This window comes from Schistocerca cancellata, chromosome 1 (assembly GCF_023864275.1).
Source record: "Schistocerca cancellata isolate TAMUIC-IGC-003103 chromosome 1, iqSchCanc2.1, whole genome shotgun sequence".
In the NCBI taxonomy this organism is placed as follows: Eukaryota; Metazoa; Arthropoda; class Insecta; order Orthoptera; family Acrididae; genus Schistocerca; species Schistocerca cancellata.
In genome coordinates this window covers 910,552,643-910,569,466 of record NC_064626.1, presented here as the reverse complement: position 1 = coordinate 910,569,466, position 16,824 = coordinate 910,552,643, and the positions used below count along the sequence as shown (strand labels likewise).

Here is a 16,824-nt window from a genome sequence, read left to right as displayed (position 1 = left end):
ACATTTTCAAATTCTATTCTGAGATTTATTTTTGCACTGAGGTGACAAAAGTCACGAGATACCACCTAATATTGTGCAAGACCTCCTTTTGTCTGGTGTACTGCAGCTGCTCAATGTGACATGTACTCCTCGGGCATGGATGTGTGTGATGTCCTTAGGTTAGTTAGGTTTAACTAGTTCTAAGTTCTAGGGGACTAATGACCTCAGCAGTTGAGTCCCATAGTGCTCAGAGCCATTTGAACCATTTGACATGTACTCAACATGTTGCTGGAAGTCCCCTGCAGAAATATTGAGCTATGCTGCCTGTATAGCCATCCACAATTTTGAAAGTATTGCCGGTGCAGGATTTTGCGCATGAACTGATCTCTCGATTACATCTCATAAGTGTCCGATTCATGTTAGGCAATCTGGGTGGCCAAATCATTCACTTGAATTGTGCAGAATGTTTTTCAAACTATTCCAAAAAAGTTGTGGCCCTGTGATACGACGCATTGTCATCCATAAAAATTCCATCTGTTTACTCTTCTATAGTGTTACATTCACCAGATTTTTTAGTTCCTCCGGAATTACTTTGGATATGGTGTTCAACCAGATTCACAAGTGGAAATTTTTCCCAAGAGACATCAAATACCATGTGATCACTAGAAACTGACAAATTATTTTACATTCTAGAAAAGATCACTTTCCATTTATAAGAAATTCCGCCTCATCATTGAATTAATGAATAGAACTGTTTGTTTAAATGAACGTTACATAATCTTCTGAAACCTATGGAGGTAATCGAGTTTTGCTACTTTCAGATGTAAAGAGTTTGTCTTTAAAGAAAACCTTCTGATATGATTTAAGAGAGAGGTTAATGTGCTGTAAACTTCTGTCCATAATCCTTTCATAAGTTTACTGTCATTATGCATCAAATTTGCAGCTTTAACATTTGTTAACATTGAGGTTCGCCGATGACATTGTAATTCTGTCAGAGACAGCAAAGGATTTGGAAGAGCAGTTGAATGGAATGGACAGTGTCTTGAGAGGAGTATATAAGATGAACATCAACAAAAGCAAAACGAGGATAATGGAATGTAGTTGAATTAAGTCGGGTGATGCTGAGGGAATTAGATTAGGAAATGAGACACTTAAAGTAGTAAAGGAGTTTGCTATTTGGGGAGCAAAATAACTGATGATGGTCGAAGTAGAGAGGATATAAAATGTAGACTGGCAATGGCAAGGAAAGCATTTCTGAAGAAGAGAAATTTGTTAATATCGAGTATAGATTTAAGTGTCAGGAAGCCGTTTCTGAAAGTATTTGTATGGAGTGTAGCCATGTATGGAAGTGAAACATGGACGATAAATAGTTTGGACAAGAAAAGAATAGAAGCTTTCGAAATGTGGCGCTACAGAAGAATGCTGAAGATTAGATGGGTAGATCACATAACTAATGAGGAGGTATTGAATAGAATTGGGGAGAAGAGGAGTTTGTGGCACAACTTGACAAGAAGAAGGGACTGGTTGGTAGGACATGTTCTGAGGCATGAAGGGATCACAAATTTAGCATTGGAGGGCAGCATGGAGGGTAAAAATCGTAGAGGGAGACCAAGAGATGAATGCACTAAGCAGATTCAGAAGGATGTAGGTTGCAGTAAGTACTGGGAGATGAAGAAGCTTGCACAGGACAGAGTAGCATGGAGAGCTGCATCAAACCAGTCTGAGGACTGAAGACAACAACAACAACAACAACAACAACAACAACAACATTTGTTCTATTAACGTTTAGCCACAACATTTTTATGTGGTACTAGAAGGAAGAATGATTATTTCTGATTCCATATTTGAGTAGATTACGGACTTCTTTATTGTTAAATTATTCTGACATCTTTACCACATAATTTTTGTTCATTTTTTCCTTCAGTTACAAATGAAAGCTCCTGTTACTGTTATAGCTTGTTCACATACCTGATTAGTTCTGGATTTTTCAATAAGGAAGTTCAAACTCTGATTCCTGTAAGCTAGGCTGTCCTATATATCTTTAAAGTTGTCATATTCCTAAACTCACTTGTTTATGAGCTGCAGTTATCTTTTGTGGTGTTGCCATGTGTGTGCCAAAATCTTCTGTTCTGTCACTTGTAACCCGAAAAATATTTTCAAATAACATTTTTAAACAATATGTGCTGTTCCATTCAAATTTTCATATTCACATGAGTTCTGCAACTGGTTTATTTAATTCACTTGCTATCAGATTTGCTGCTTTCCAATTGTCTTTTTGTTATTTTTCATACTCTGCATTTTGATCATTTGTTGACTCGATTTACATTTAACTCTGTAACGTCCTTCAAGTTTGTCAACATTGATTTTACAAGGTTTTGTAAATGGTTACTCCTTTCATTCACTTGAGTAGAAACTGTATTATCTTGCGGTACATGCTTAATTTTTTTAGTCTTTATGTATGTGTTCCTGTGGCCGGGGCCCACAACATTTCATAAAAAGTACTTAGTGGTTATAATTCAAGTGCAGCTACTCACAGAGATCCAGTGTGGGTCATAATTATCATAGGGCAGCAAAATTTGGTAGATATGCTAATGTGTTAATGCGGAACTGAATTGTGCTGTAAAACAAATGAGATGCAGTTGTGGGCACCAAGTGCAAATCTGGCACTGTACACCATATGATGGTATGACATCCATGCTGTCATTTGACAAACCGTAACATGTGAACAATATGGTTATTGAGAAGAATGACCACTTGATCTTAGTGAAACTGTTTTATGTGTCCAGCAGCAATTACAGTGTTGCATTGAGAGAGTGTCACCTATTGCAAAGTCTGTGGAGAAGTCAAATGTCATTAAATTGTTTAAAGAAGGTGGTAATGAAATCTGAAAACGTGAGCGAGCTTGGTGTGGCACGTGGAAGAGGAAGGCATCCTATACCAGTGGAAGTTATTGACAAGGTTGCTGTTACTGCAGTTGACCATGCAGCATATGCCTCGAGTAGTGCTAGTGTTCATACAGTGTCACAAGGGCTTTCCATCCCGTGGTCAGCAATATGGAAAGTTTTGCAGTCCATTTTTTTTCTATTTTGCTGTCACTTATTCCAGCACCTGCCATTTTGGAATATGTATGATGGTTGAGCACAGGAATTTTATTATGATACTCCATTGTGAAACAATTTCAGATGGCCAATTTCAGTATTTTGATCTCCCCTCTGTATGTATAGTGCATTTTGATACTGAGGCTTGCAGAATCAATAATTCTTATCTGCTTATCGACTTTCAGGAAAACCAGAACCCCATAGTACATCTAGTCAGATCCATTAGCAAAAGTTGCTTTTGAACTCATTGAACACTTCTCACGGCTTTTACTCTACTTAAACCTGTGGTGGAGTCTTTCCATTTGCAGCAACTCTCTAAAACTGATATTGATTTTCATTAACTGATTAAAAAAGTTTGAATCTGTTAATTTAAGAGATAGCTGTCATGAGTCCATTATCAGGCTATGTGCTTGAAATAATTTTCATACTGTACATTCAGAACAATCCCACATAAATCGCTGTATCTTGTAACAGTTTTAATCACATGAATTTCAAATTCTATACCTGTAAGTATAATCAGGAAATTTATTCATAGTATTCTCCAGTTTCTCTTTACTCTGCCAACACAACTTCAGACATCTGATTATCTTGTCCTTTTTTTATTATGCTTAATGTCACACAGATTATTTGAGCTTCTGAATTTGTAATAAAAATGTCACTAGATGCTAGAGAGCTTTTTATGGCAGTAAACACGCTTTCACCCTTGGCATCTAGTCTATCTTTGTGACATTTATTTCAATCTGAATATAGGACTTCACCGTTATTCACTTATTTCACTTGACTTATTGTTTCTAATTTTATGTGTCAATATTACCTTTAATAACTGATACTAATTCTGCAAAATTACTTTGTATACTCCTGCAGTTTACTAAAATTAAATAATAGTTTTTTTCTCTTTGCGGTTGTAAGGGTGATCCTTTTCTTTTGATAACAATGTGGCTGATCTCTCTTCATTTTTAGCAGGCAGTTCATCATCGACGTAATTAAGATGTTCCTCTGACCTAAAAACCACTCGAATGCATGCCGATGTGCTTCCAAGTAGCAAGTTGCTTTGTTTAGGGACACCTAATTTATTGAAGCCCGCCCTTTTGTTCTCCTTCTGACAGTAGAGAGTGAGTGATTGTCTGATCCTCTGTTTCAGAACATTTCCAAACCAGAAGACCAAAATTGATTGTGGGTGTGATGCTGCAAATAGCGAATTGTGGTTAAACCTTTCATGTGATGCTGGCTGCCTTCATCAATCCAGCTATCCATTTACATGAATGTAACATTTGTGTTTTCAAATTGAGTACTTTGCTAAGTCTGAATAAACCACCAAGGTGTTCTGCGGTTTTTTTAAATTGCACAAAGCAACTGTAGAACAGTTTAGTCATGGGTCAGCACACCACATTGTGCACGATGTGCTCCAGTTTCACAAAGTGTCTGCAAGATAGGTGCCATGGCAGCTGACTCCTGAAATAAGAGAATGGCGTGTTGATGCTTGTGAAGAACTTCTTTGGCGCTTTGAAAGAGAAGATGATGGCTTCCTTGCAAGAATCGTTACTGGGGACGAAACCTGGGTTCACGTCCACCAACCAGAAACGAAGTGAGCGAGCAAGGAATGGCGCCATTCCTCATCACCAAAACCAAAGAAGTTTCGAACAGAACCATCAGCAGGGAAGGTTACGCTGACTCTCTTTTGGGACGAAAAAGGCATCATTTTGGAGCATTACGTGCCTAGAGGGACCATTGTCACCAGTGCATCATACACAGATCTCCTAAAAAATCATCCGCGGCCTGCAATCAAATCAAAGTGACTTGGATTACAGTCAGCAGGTGTCCTTTTGCAACATGACAATGCAAGGCCCCACATTGCCCTTACAAGAGTTGCAACCATCACAAAACTGCATTTTGAGTGCCTTCCTCATCCGCCATACTCACCAGACCTTGCCCCAAGTGATTTCCATACATGTGGACCACTCAAAGATGCAATGGGAGGAAAGAAGTTCCATTCTGATGAAGAGGTACCCCACGCGGTGCATGAGAGGTTGCACGGACTACCAAAAGAATTTTTTGCTTAAGGAATTTATGCACTTCGTAAGCGCTGGAGGACTTGTATTGAGCGTGGGGGAGATTCTGTTGAAAAGTGATACAGCTTTGTACCACTTCTGCACAATAAATAATATTTTTAAAAAGTATTTAAGGTTTTCATTTGACTCACCCTCGTATTAGGGTGCATCTAAAACTGTCTGTTCAAATTTAATAATTTTTAAGCAATATTCTGGTAACCAATATGTATCTGCCAACTATGCACTTGCCGTTTCATTTTTCTCTGTTGATTTTAGAAATTCTATTTGGTTGAGGGCTTTCAGTGCTTTGGTGGAAGATTAAATAATAGTTCTTTCAGATTCATGGTTTTGTCCAGGCTGCAGCGTTTTCCTATGCTATAGCTGTTTCCTATGTAACTGTATTTATTTGGGATGCACGAAGTGTATTATTTATGACCATGTTTGAATTTACTCTGTTGAGTGAGTCTCGGACTTGCATTTACACATTCCAAAGAAAAAATTACCTTCGCTAGTGTGGATAGTATTCTTTGCAATGCCCTTGATGTCATTTCCAACTATACTGTTGTGGTTGCTGTCCAAATTGTTGCCTTCAGCATCATTTATTATTACGTAATCCTTCGCGTTAATATGTTTCACAAAAGAGCCTGAATCTGCTGTTCGAATTCTGCACCAGTTTTGTCATGGAGAAGCATGCCAATCACCTAGGTGTAAGACTTCCTTGGTCTTCTTAATGCTTCCCCTTCTAATCTTAACGTGTTCCTAATGTCCCATACTGTCAAACAGCTTCTGGACTTAGTGGATTTTCTTGTTACTTTTGTCCAGCTTCTAAAGCAGTGGGATAGCAGGAGATGTCCAGGTTGATGCTATTAGACTTGCAGCATTCAGATTTGATAAATGTGACTGATAACCCAGTCTTATGATCTACCATATTTACTCGAATCTAAGACGCACTCAAATCTAAGCCGCACCTGAAAAATGAGACTCGAAATAAAGGGAAAAAAAAAATTCTCGAATCTAAGCCGCACCTGAAATTTGAAACTCGAAATTCAAGGAGAGAGAAAAGTTTTAGTCCGCACCTCCAAATCGAAACAAAGTTGGTCCATTGTAATATGAGAGACAATTTAGGTCGAATGAATGACGATACACCTACAGTAGTTTGGTTCGAGTTGTAAGCTTAGCAGTTAAGCTTTACCAGGTAGCCCTTGCTATGCGTTAGGCACTCCGTCTGTATTTATACGGGTACCCTTCCTTTTTCACGTGCTTCGTCTGGTTTGAATCGATTGCTTATTTTGCTTTGATCTGATAAGTGCCGTTTCTTTGTTAGAGGTGTTTACGTCACTCTAAGCTGAAAATGCATCACTGTACTGTGTCATGCATTGTTTGTCGCATTCTGATAGTGTGTGTTTACGGCCTGTCGCCGCTCGCGGCATGGCTTGCTTTTGTGCGCGCTACCGCTGCTTTTTAAAAAAGAGAGAGAGAGAGAGAGAGAGGAATCGTCTCATTAACGAAACAATGGAAAGAGACTACTATTTGTTGTTACTTACACTGCTGCTTTCTTTGATAATGATCAACAAGAACCAAATAATAGACTGCGTATGATAGAACATGTTCTGAACGAGAGTTAGGCGAAAATTTTTCTCCGTTTGAAAATCTTTACGGCCGCTTCTTTAGTACATCAAATTCTGCACAGAAATTATAGTCATCTTAGATTTTAAAATCTAGTCAGTTGCCGTGCTTCATTTCAGGTAAAGTCCACATCCCTGTTTATTAGGCCATTCACAAGTGAGGCGAGGAGAGTATAATGTGGAATAATTGAAAATAAGGTGCAGGATGACATTTGTTAAGATATCAAAGGAAAACTTATTTGATACCTGAGAGAGCTTAGTGGATAAAAACTGTAGAGGGAAAAATGAGAGCAGAATATATCCAACAAATAATTGAGGACATTGGGACAAGTGCTATTGGCAGATTGCATGAAACCAGGCAAAAGACTGATGACATACAAAAAAACAGCAATATTTGTTGAGCCTGCTATGTGGAACATGGTGTAATATTCATATTAAATTTTGAAATTAATTACTGTGGAATATTTATTGAACCTTCATCAAACTAGTTAGAATTTTGCTTTGCTGAGGAATCCAAGTGGAAAATGCATTATCCACTTTCAGATTTGTTGTCCAGCTTTTACAGTATCAGCCTTAAAGTATGCAATTATTCAAGATATTGGTAATGGCTAACAACTACTGCCACACATCTTTGTAAACAGACCATGTTAAAATGTTTAAAATATTGACGATGTAATTTGAAAGTGTTTGAACAAAGATATGTTCCTGTTTGAACTCCAGTAAATCTTTACTTTGAAAATTTAAATATTGTTCTTATAGTAATGCATTTGTTCGTCACCTATTTATACTTACTGTATCAATTAATAATGATAGTTGCTCTGATAATTGTTGTGAAGCTGATAGTGCAACTGTTGTCTCTCTCTGGAGAGTCCCAATTTCTGAAGTTGTTTGGCAACTAATTTTCATACAGGTAAACCATTTGTAAGTTATTTCTTGCTTATTAATTTTATCTCATTAATGCTGTTAATTATTACATTTTTACAGGTCCATTTAGAAGAGAAAGCATCAAAACACCTAAAAAAATAATCATGATGAAAGAACTTGTAGCACATAATGTTGGCAATAATATTCATCAGGAGCATATGAACCGAATAATTTCTTTACTAAACACAGGTAACACAAGAGAATTACAGAAGCTACCAACTATTGGACCAAAAACAGCTTTAATAATTAATAATTACAGGTAAATATTTTGCACTGTTGGTTATGTTTAATTTGTGAGAGAGTGAGTTTGTACACATGTGCATGTCCACACAAGACAACTGCAGTCTGGTGGCATGTGTGGTGTAGGCGATAGCCAAAAACTAATGAGTAGCTTCGTTTTATTTTATTTTAAATAAGCTAGTGAGGTTCTCTTTCTGTCAAATTTCAGAACATGTTACTTTACAGAAGGTAGTGAGTTTCTCTTTCTGTCAATTTTCAGAACATCTGGTTCTTTACAGAATAAAACCAATCATAATGTTGCAGTTATTTTTCAAACGCTTCATGTAGGTTATTCGGGTGAATTCAGTCATGTGTGTGCAAGCTTCCAAATAATGATCCAGATCTTTGGTAATGACGGTATTTGTTAATCATTGGCCATCATCCCAAGAACAACCAAGTGGATGCCTCTCATCCTTGGGTTTGAGTGACCTGCCCTTCCTTTGTAGCAGTCCCCAACTTCCAACTCTACATACTCCTCACAGAAGAAACTAATTGTGCAGAGAACTAGGGTAGTTTCCAGTACTTGTAGGTGTGTTTATTGCCAGTAATAAGAATTTTGCCTTCTGGGGGTAAGCTCTGGCCCACTCATCTGTGGTACAATTGTAGCTTTTCATTTCTCAACTGGAACCATAAAATTAATGTTTCATCACATGAAAAATATTTGTTATTGCTTAATTTTGTTTTGATCCATTTCAGAAACTTATCTGGGGAAACATTTGAATCAGTAGACGACTTAAGAAAAATTCCTGGTTTAAATAAAAACTTTCATGAGAAATTTGCCCTGGTAAGTGTTTAACATAAAGTAACATTCTTTTTGTTTTTTTATTTGTTGTGTGCCACATGAATTGAAAAATCAACTTCATAGTACAGTATTTTGTTCATGCAGTGTAATTTAGTTTCTTAATCTATAGTGTTACTAGCAGAGAAACCTGGTGTATTTATTTATAGCTGTCCCACCAAGCCTGTCCCACACAACATCTGGCCTTGTGCGTGATATTTATGATGTCATATCTATTAAACTAAGTGTTATACAATGATATAATTGTGTTGGTACATTCAGCAGCATGTGTGGATACTGTCTGCAAAATGTGTTGCGAATGGAGTTAGTAGCAACAGAGTAATAAACTAAATGTCAAACATTATGCAGCCTTTTTTCATGCATCTCATTGTTTTTAATGTCACACCTCCTGAATTATGTGTTGTAGAATGATATAATATGTGCTTACATTCAGCGGTATATGTGCATGCTGTTCGTAAAATTTGTTGTGAATACAGTTAGTAGTAAAGAACTAATAATTTACAACGTAATGCTTTATGAAATACTTTTACTGCATGAACTTTAGAAAAGTTGTATGTGACAAACATTTTTCCTTTCATCATTTTGTCGGGTTTGTCAGTTAGAAATTTTTTATCAAAATAGTGAAGTAAGCTGATATGCCGTTTTGTTACCTGAAAAGATGTATGTATTACATACCATGTAATTTTTATGTAGTTTACGTGATTATAAAATACATTTTAATTACCGGTCATGTACATTGAATAGAATACGAAAAGAACCAGAAGTTCAGAGTTCAAAAAGTGTTTGAAACAGATGTAGAATGGGGCGTGCAAAACACGAAACGATCAACAACTTGATACTGATTACTGAACTACCTATGAACAGTCGGCAGTGGAACTGCAACGAGTGGCCACACGCAGAAGGACGAGTCTGACCGAGTGAGACCAAGACAGACGGGAACGAAACTGCCGATTGCGCTGTCCCGCTCCAACTTCGAGCTAAGTGGCTCGCTAGCACTTTTGGACCCACACAAACTGGCCGACTGCTTTATATTAGCGGCATCTATTATTGGCGATTGAACTACAGAATCATAAATGATCTCGCTATCAGCACAGAAACTTAGCTTTGTCATGTAGGATCCTTCTGCCACGGTATTGCTGCCTATGTTGCAGTTGAAACTGACGCTGAAGGTCTCGTAGCCTCTGCTGTGGTACTGCAACCGCCGCTGCACAATGAATCACCGTTGAAGATGTCGCTGCTAGCTGGAACTACGTGTACTTGCAGGGTGTATACAAACCGGGAGATCCGGGAAAACCCAGGAATTTTTTATTGTTTTAGTTTTCAGTTAAATTTTTGTAACTTTTAACTGGTGAGAACCAGTACTGTAACAAAAGATACTTCTGTATCTCGCTATTACAGAATAATACTGGAGCAATAAAACATGAACGAGAGGGAGAAGAAAAAAGAAAAAGTTGCAAAGGAAATGCTCCATATACAACAACAGAACACAGTTCTTATACAAGTGTCTACCAACAGCAAATTGCGTCAAAGGCTTTAGAAAGCCTATGCACTGATTCATAACTTCAAATTGCTTCCGATGAGCGTGATGTCACAACTGATTACATTACAACAAAATTATGAAAACCACAGCCCTCAGTCGCGAACACAATTTGTAACGTAGGTTTCGGTGTCGCAAGTGACACCTCCTTCGGACAAAATTAAAACTAAATGTTACAGCATAACGTACCAAAAAATACGAAAGCTGCGGTCATATCTCACAGCATTAGATAGAATTAAAATAAAATGCAACCTAGGTGCGAGCCCCTAGGGGCTGCCATGTGTCCTCTGCTACAGTCAACACAAAACAAACATCATGCGACTTGTGCGTCACGGCAACTTCAAGACAATACCGCCACCTGGTGGCTAATTGGTAAAACATTGGTAAACATCTCTCGTAACTGCAGAGTGGGAAATAAACACCTGAACGGTGTACATGAAGTAATTACAGTAGCGGGATACTGCATGATATAAAATACAACTAATGAATGACTGGCTGTAGTACAAAAATTCCATGAAAAAACTGGGAACTTTTTATCCTTGTCCGCATATACACCCTGTACTACAGCTCAAAACCGACTTTCTTATGAAATGTAAGTAATCCATCTCACTAAATGAAACGTTTTGTGAAATAAGTTGTGATAAATCTTTAGCTGAGAACTTCTCACATAAGCTTTCGAATTCATTACTGTTCACAATTGCAAGCTTTGAACTGCCACTGCTTTTAGCTTCAGATGGCAGTGAAACTTTTTTTACGTAAATATTGGTTTTTCCTTGCAGCAACTATAATTTACCTTTTATGGGACCGTGAGCTGATAAATCAATTTCTTGCAGTAACAGCCGCTCTGGGACGCTCTGTAAGACTTCCAGTGTTTGTACGAGTGCTGGAATTTTCATGTAGGTTTCAAACCTGAAAGTAACCTGAAGGTATTAGATTAAATGAAGACAGTAGGCTGCATTAAAATTTGATTTCTACAAATGTAATTTCTCTCCAACATATTGTGTAATATGAATCATATTCATTTAGTAAATGATGACTGATAAGTGTCGCAGAGAAGGTATTGTCAAGCTTTGCCCCAAATATGAGTAGTGTGCAGCTTTTCCATTATGTAACTGTTGCTATGGAATTTCTTCCTCCTCGTCCTAATTTTCTTCCAGCAGTCAATACAACAACAAATCGCCGTCACTAATTTGAGAAATTTGCACCAACTGTTCATGACTGAGTTGAAGACTACTTGCACATAGCCCCGTCAGGCAGTGCACAAGGTGCCAGTGTGCTCAAATAAAATGCTTTAACTTCTGTTTTCTCTATACTGTAGTTAGAAATGGTTTTCCTTCCAGCTTTAAAAATGATTTCAATATGTTAGCTACATATGTATAACCTAAAATGAACCAATGTGAAGTAGCCAGCAACCACATTTTTTACAGAAAACCCTTCAAATTTTTTGCTGCAATGTAATTGGAAATTTGTGTGCCATATAGTTTCCTCAGAATAGAATGAGAGGTATTATATACAGTAGTGTAGGAATTCAGAATAAGTTATTTTTTATAGTTTAATAAGCTTTTATTGTTTACAGCAAGTAAATTGGAAAACTCATTTTACTCATGTACAGCTGGCTCTGAGTCGCCTCATGGGACCCATTCATTATTTTGCTGTGCGGTCTTTTCTCTTACTAATGCTCATTACATATTTCTGACTTGAACAGTACAGTGAACAACTATTTACTTGTATGTTAGCTCAACAGCTTAAGTGCACAATCAATACAATAAACAAAACAGATCCGTTCGCCTTTGGCTTTAGACCCTCCTGTTTACTTGTTCTCCTCCCAGTCGTTTTGAATTGTACATCCTCCTCTTGAGAATTTTGAACAGTGTATTCACTGTTACTAGCTAAAATTTATTGCTGAAATCAGTTACTGAATTACATATTGGGTATCCTCATATCCTTTTCTAACCCCTCATCTGTTGGCGACCTCAGCATGTGTCCCTGAATATTTTGTTGCCACTGTCAATTATCATTGAACTGTTTACAGTAACTCACCCCCCTTTGCTACCCTCCTATTCATGATAAACCATACTTCTATTAGACCATTTTCTAATTGTGTTATATTACCCTATATTTGTCTGACCAGAAATCCTTATCTTCTTTCCACATCTCTCTGGTTTACCCCCTAGTAGATCTAGACTGAGCCTTTGCATTTCTGATTTTCAGATCTAACTTTGCTACTACATTCACACTTCTAACATTCAACACTCCAATTCATAACATGTTAACCTTTCATTGGTTATACAGTCTCTTTCTCACGGTCAGTGCTCCTTTGGCTGTACCCTACTTCAGATATGAATAGGGGCTAATCCATGATATTTTTCAAATGGCAAGATCATCATTACACCTCTTCATTTACATGCCACATGTCCTGTGGCTATGTTGTGTTGTTGTTGTGGTCTTCAGTCCCGAGACTGGTTTGATGCAGCTCTCCATGCTACTCTATCCTGTGCAAGCTTCTTCATCTCCCAGTACCTACTGCAACCTACATCCTTCTGAATCTGCTTAGTATATTCATCTCTTGGTCTCCCCCTACGATTTTTACCCTCCACGCTGCCCTCCAATACTAAATTGGTGATCCCTTGGTGCCTCAGAACATGTCCTACCAACCGATCCCTCCTTCTGGTCAAGCTGTGCCACAAACTCCTCTTCTCCCCAATCCTATTCAATATTTCCTCATTAGTTATGTGATCCACCCATCTAATCTTCAGCATTCTTCTGTAGCACCACATTTCGAAAGCTTCTATTCTCTTCTTGTCCAAACTATTTACCGTCCATGTTTCACTTCCATACATGGCTACACTCCATACAAATACTTTCAGAAATGACTTCCTGACACTTAAATCTATACTGGATGTTAACAAATTTCTCTTCTTCAGAAACGCTTTCCTTGCCATTGCCAGTCTACATTTTATATCCTCTCTACTTCGACCATCATCAGTTATTTTGCTCCCCAAATAGCAAAACTCCTTTACTACTTTAAGTGTCTCATTTCCTAATCTAATACCCTCAACATCACCCGACTTAATTCGACTACATTCCATTATCCTCGTCTTGATTTTGTTGATGTTCATCTTATATCCTCCTTTCAAGACACCGTCCATTCCGTTCAACTGCTCTGCCAAGTCCTTTGCTGTCTCTCACAGAATTACAATGTCATCGGCGAACCTCAAAGTTTTTATTTCTTCTCCATGGATTTTAATACCTACTCCGAATTTTTCTTTTGTTTCCTTTACTGCTTGCTCAATATACAGATTGAATAACATCGGGGAGAGGCTACAACCCTGTCTCACTCCTTTCCCAACCACTGCTTCCCTTTCATGCCCCTCGACTCTTATAACTGCCATCTGGTTTCTGTACAAATTGTAAATAGCCTTTCGCTCCCTGTATTTTACCCCTGCCACCTTTAGAATTTGAAAGAGAGTATTCCAGTCAACATTGTCAAAAGCTTTCTCTAAGTCTACAAATGCTAGAAACGTAGGTTTGCCTTTCCTTAATCTTTCTTCTAAGATAAGTCGTAAGGTCAGTATTGCCTCACGTGTTCCAGTATTTCTACGGAATCCAAACTGATCTTCCCCAAGGTCGGCTTCTACTAGTTTTTCCACTCGTCTGTAAAGAATTCGTGTTAGTATTTTGCAGCTGTGGCTTATTAAACTGATTGTTCGGTAATTTTCACATCTGTCAACACCTGCTTTCTTTGGGATTGGAATTATAATATTCTTCTTGAAGTCTGAGGGTATTTCGCCTGTTTCATACATCTTGCTCACCAGATGGTAGAGTTTTGTCAGGACTGGCTCTCCCAATGGAATGTTGCCTACTCCGGGGGCCTTGTTCCGACTCAGGTCTTTCAGTGCTCTGTCAAACTCTTCACGCAGTATCGCATCTCCCATTTCATCTTCATCTACATCCTCTTCCATTTCCATAATATTGTCCTCAAGTACATAGCCCTTGTATAGACCCTCTATATACTCCTTCCACCTTTCTGCTTTCCCTTCTTTGCTTAGAACTGGGTTTCCATCTGAGCTCTTGATGTTCATACAAGTGTTTCTCTTATCTCCAAAGGTCTCTTTAATTTTCCTGTAGGCAGTATCTATCTTACCCCTAGTGAGATAAGCCTCTACATCCTTACATTTGTCCTCTAGCCATCCCTGCTCAGCCATTTTACACTTCCTGTTGATCTCATTTTTGAGACGTTTGTATTCCTTTTTGCCTGCTTCATTTACTGCATTTTTATATTTTCTCCTTCATCAATTAAATTCAATATTTCTTCTGTTACCCAAGGATTTCTACAAGCCCTCGTCTTTTTACCTACTTGATCCTCTGCTGCCTTCACTACTTCATCCCTCAAAGCTACCCATTCTTCTTCTACTGTATTTCTTTCCCCCATTCCTGTCAATTGTTCTCTTATGCTCTCCCTGAAACTCTGTACAACCTTTGGTTCTTTCAGTTTATCCAGGTCCCATCTCCTTAAATTCCCACCTTTTTGCAGTTTCTTCAGTTTTAATCTACAGGTCATAACCAATAGATTGTGGTCAGAGTCCACATCTGCCCCTGGAAATGTCTTACAATTTAAAACCTGGTTCCTAAATCTCTGTCTTACCATTATATAATCTATCTGATACCTTTTAGTATCTCCAGGGTTCTTCCATGTATACAACCTTCTATCATGATTCTTGAACTAAGTGTTAGCTATGATTAAGTTGTGCTCAGTGCAAAATTCTACCAGGCGGCTTCCTCTTTCATTTCTTAGCCCCAATCCATATTCACCTACTATGTTTCCTTCTCTCCCTTTTCCTACTACCGAATTCCAGTCACCCATGACTATTAAATTTTCATCTCCCTTCACTATCTGAATAATTTCTTTTATTTCATCATACATTTCTTCAATTTCTTCGTCATCTGCAGAGCTAGTTGGCATATAAACTTGTACTACTGTAGTAGGTGTGGGCTTCGTATCTATCTTGGCCACAATAATGCGTTCACTATGCTGTTTGTAGTAGCTTACCCGCATTCCTATTTTCCTATTCATTATTAAAACTACTCCTGCATTACCCCTATTTGACTTTGTGTTTATAACCCTGTAGTCACCTGACCAGAAGTCTTGTTCCTCCTGCCACCGAACTTCACTAATTCCCACTATATCTAACTTTAACCTATCCATTTCCCTTTTTAAATTTTCTAACCTACCTGCCCGATTAAGGGATCTGACATTCCACGCTCCGATCCGTAGAACGCCAGTTTTATTTCTCCTGATAACGACATCCTCTTGAGTAGTCCCCGCCCGGAGATCCGAATGGGGGACTATTTTACCTCCGGAATATTTTACCCAAGAGGACGCCATCATCATTTAATCGTACAGTAAAGCTGCATGCCCTCGGGAAAAATTACGGCCGTAGTTTCCCCTTGCTTTCAGCCGTTCGCAGTACCAGCATAGCAAGGCCGATTTGGTTATTGTTACAAGGCCACATCAGTCAATCATCCAGACTGTTGCCCTTGCAACTACTGAAAAGGCTGTGCCCTTCAGTCTGCATTGATATAATTTGTATTCAGAATTTAATTAATACCCAGGATGTTTCAGTTATTAGTCAAAGGTGTTTCTCAAAGATCATGGTAATAACTGACTAGGTGAGCCGAAATACTAGTTGAAATATGACAATGGCATACTGCTTCCAATATGTCAGCGCACAGTATACACTTTCAGTTGAATATTGCTTGACTTTTTATTTCAAAACATAAAAAGTTAAATACCATTTTCTTGTTATTTCTGTTCAGAAGAAAAATAAAAAGTTTCATTTAGGAAGACCATAGTGGTGTAAAGAATGTCATAAAAAGAAAAATACTCAATTATTTATAATTAGTTGTATGTTGGTAGTGTATGAGGTGGTGTTATTTTATAAGACGTGTTGTTTCATAAAACACAATGAAAAAATTATTTAATATCATGATATTTCATGTATCTTGTCTGTGGTTCTAGGCAAACCTTGTCATATGAATCATCCCTGAAGATATAACCACAGGCCACCAATATTTTACACTGAAATGAAAACACAGAGGGTACTTGCAGTGTATTGTGTGCAGTTATTTCACTTTAGAGAAAATAGTAATAAACAGAATAGGAGGCTCAAGGGTGCCTCATAAGCACTCTTAAAGCTCACATTTTCTGAACTGCAAATGTGTAATTTTTGTATATATTAAGAACTTAAGTTTTTTGAACTTATTATACTTGTCTTCTAATTGATGTTCAAAACTTTAGATATTTTCTTTATCTAATAAATGATATGTACTACTGTGAATACATTTGTAGAAATTTGATGATGTTTTGGGGTATATCAATAAAAATATTATACCTTCCAACCTCCCTTACCTTCCTTCTATAGTTTAATTTTGCAGTGATCTGGCATTGGTCTGCAATAGTTAACACAGAGAACATGAATTGTTGCTAAGAGAGCCTGACCAGATTGCCTAATAGGAACAAGTGTCTCTTCACTTT

The 16,824-nt window shown here is 37.8% G+C and overlaps 1 protein-coding gene across 11 annotated transcripts in view; it reads left to right on the top strand.

The window, feature by feature from the left end:
* Nucleotides 1–16,824, top strand: part of LOC126191122 (kinesin heavy chain-like) — a 368,280-nt gene that overhangs the window by 286,447 nt on the left and 65,009 nt on the right. For 7 of the 11 annotated variants that reach the window (XM_049931904.1, XM_049931954.1, XM_049931923.1 and 4 more), the window contains 3 exons: nucleotides 7,735–7,933; nucleotides 8,650–8,737; nucleotides 16,309–16,652. In XM_049931904.1, coding sequence (XP_049787861.1) covers nucleotides 7,735–7,933; nucleotides 8,650–8,737; nucleotides 16,309–16,326 — 305 coding nt within the window. In that variant the 3' untranslated portion in view covers nucleotides 16,327–16,652. Of the gene's footprint in view, nucleotides 1–7,734; nucleotides 7,934–8,649; nucleotides 8,738–16,308; nucleotides 16,653–16,824 lie in introns of those variants that run through there. The other 4 variants (XM_049931913.1, XM_049931897.1, XM_049931888.1 and 1 more) reach the window with 1 other exon arrangement.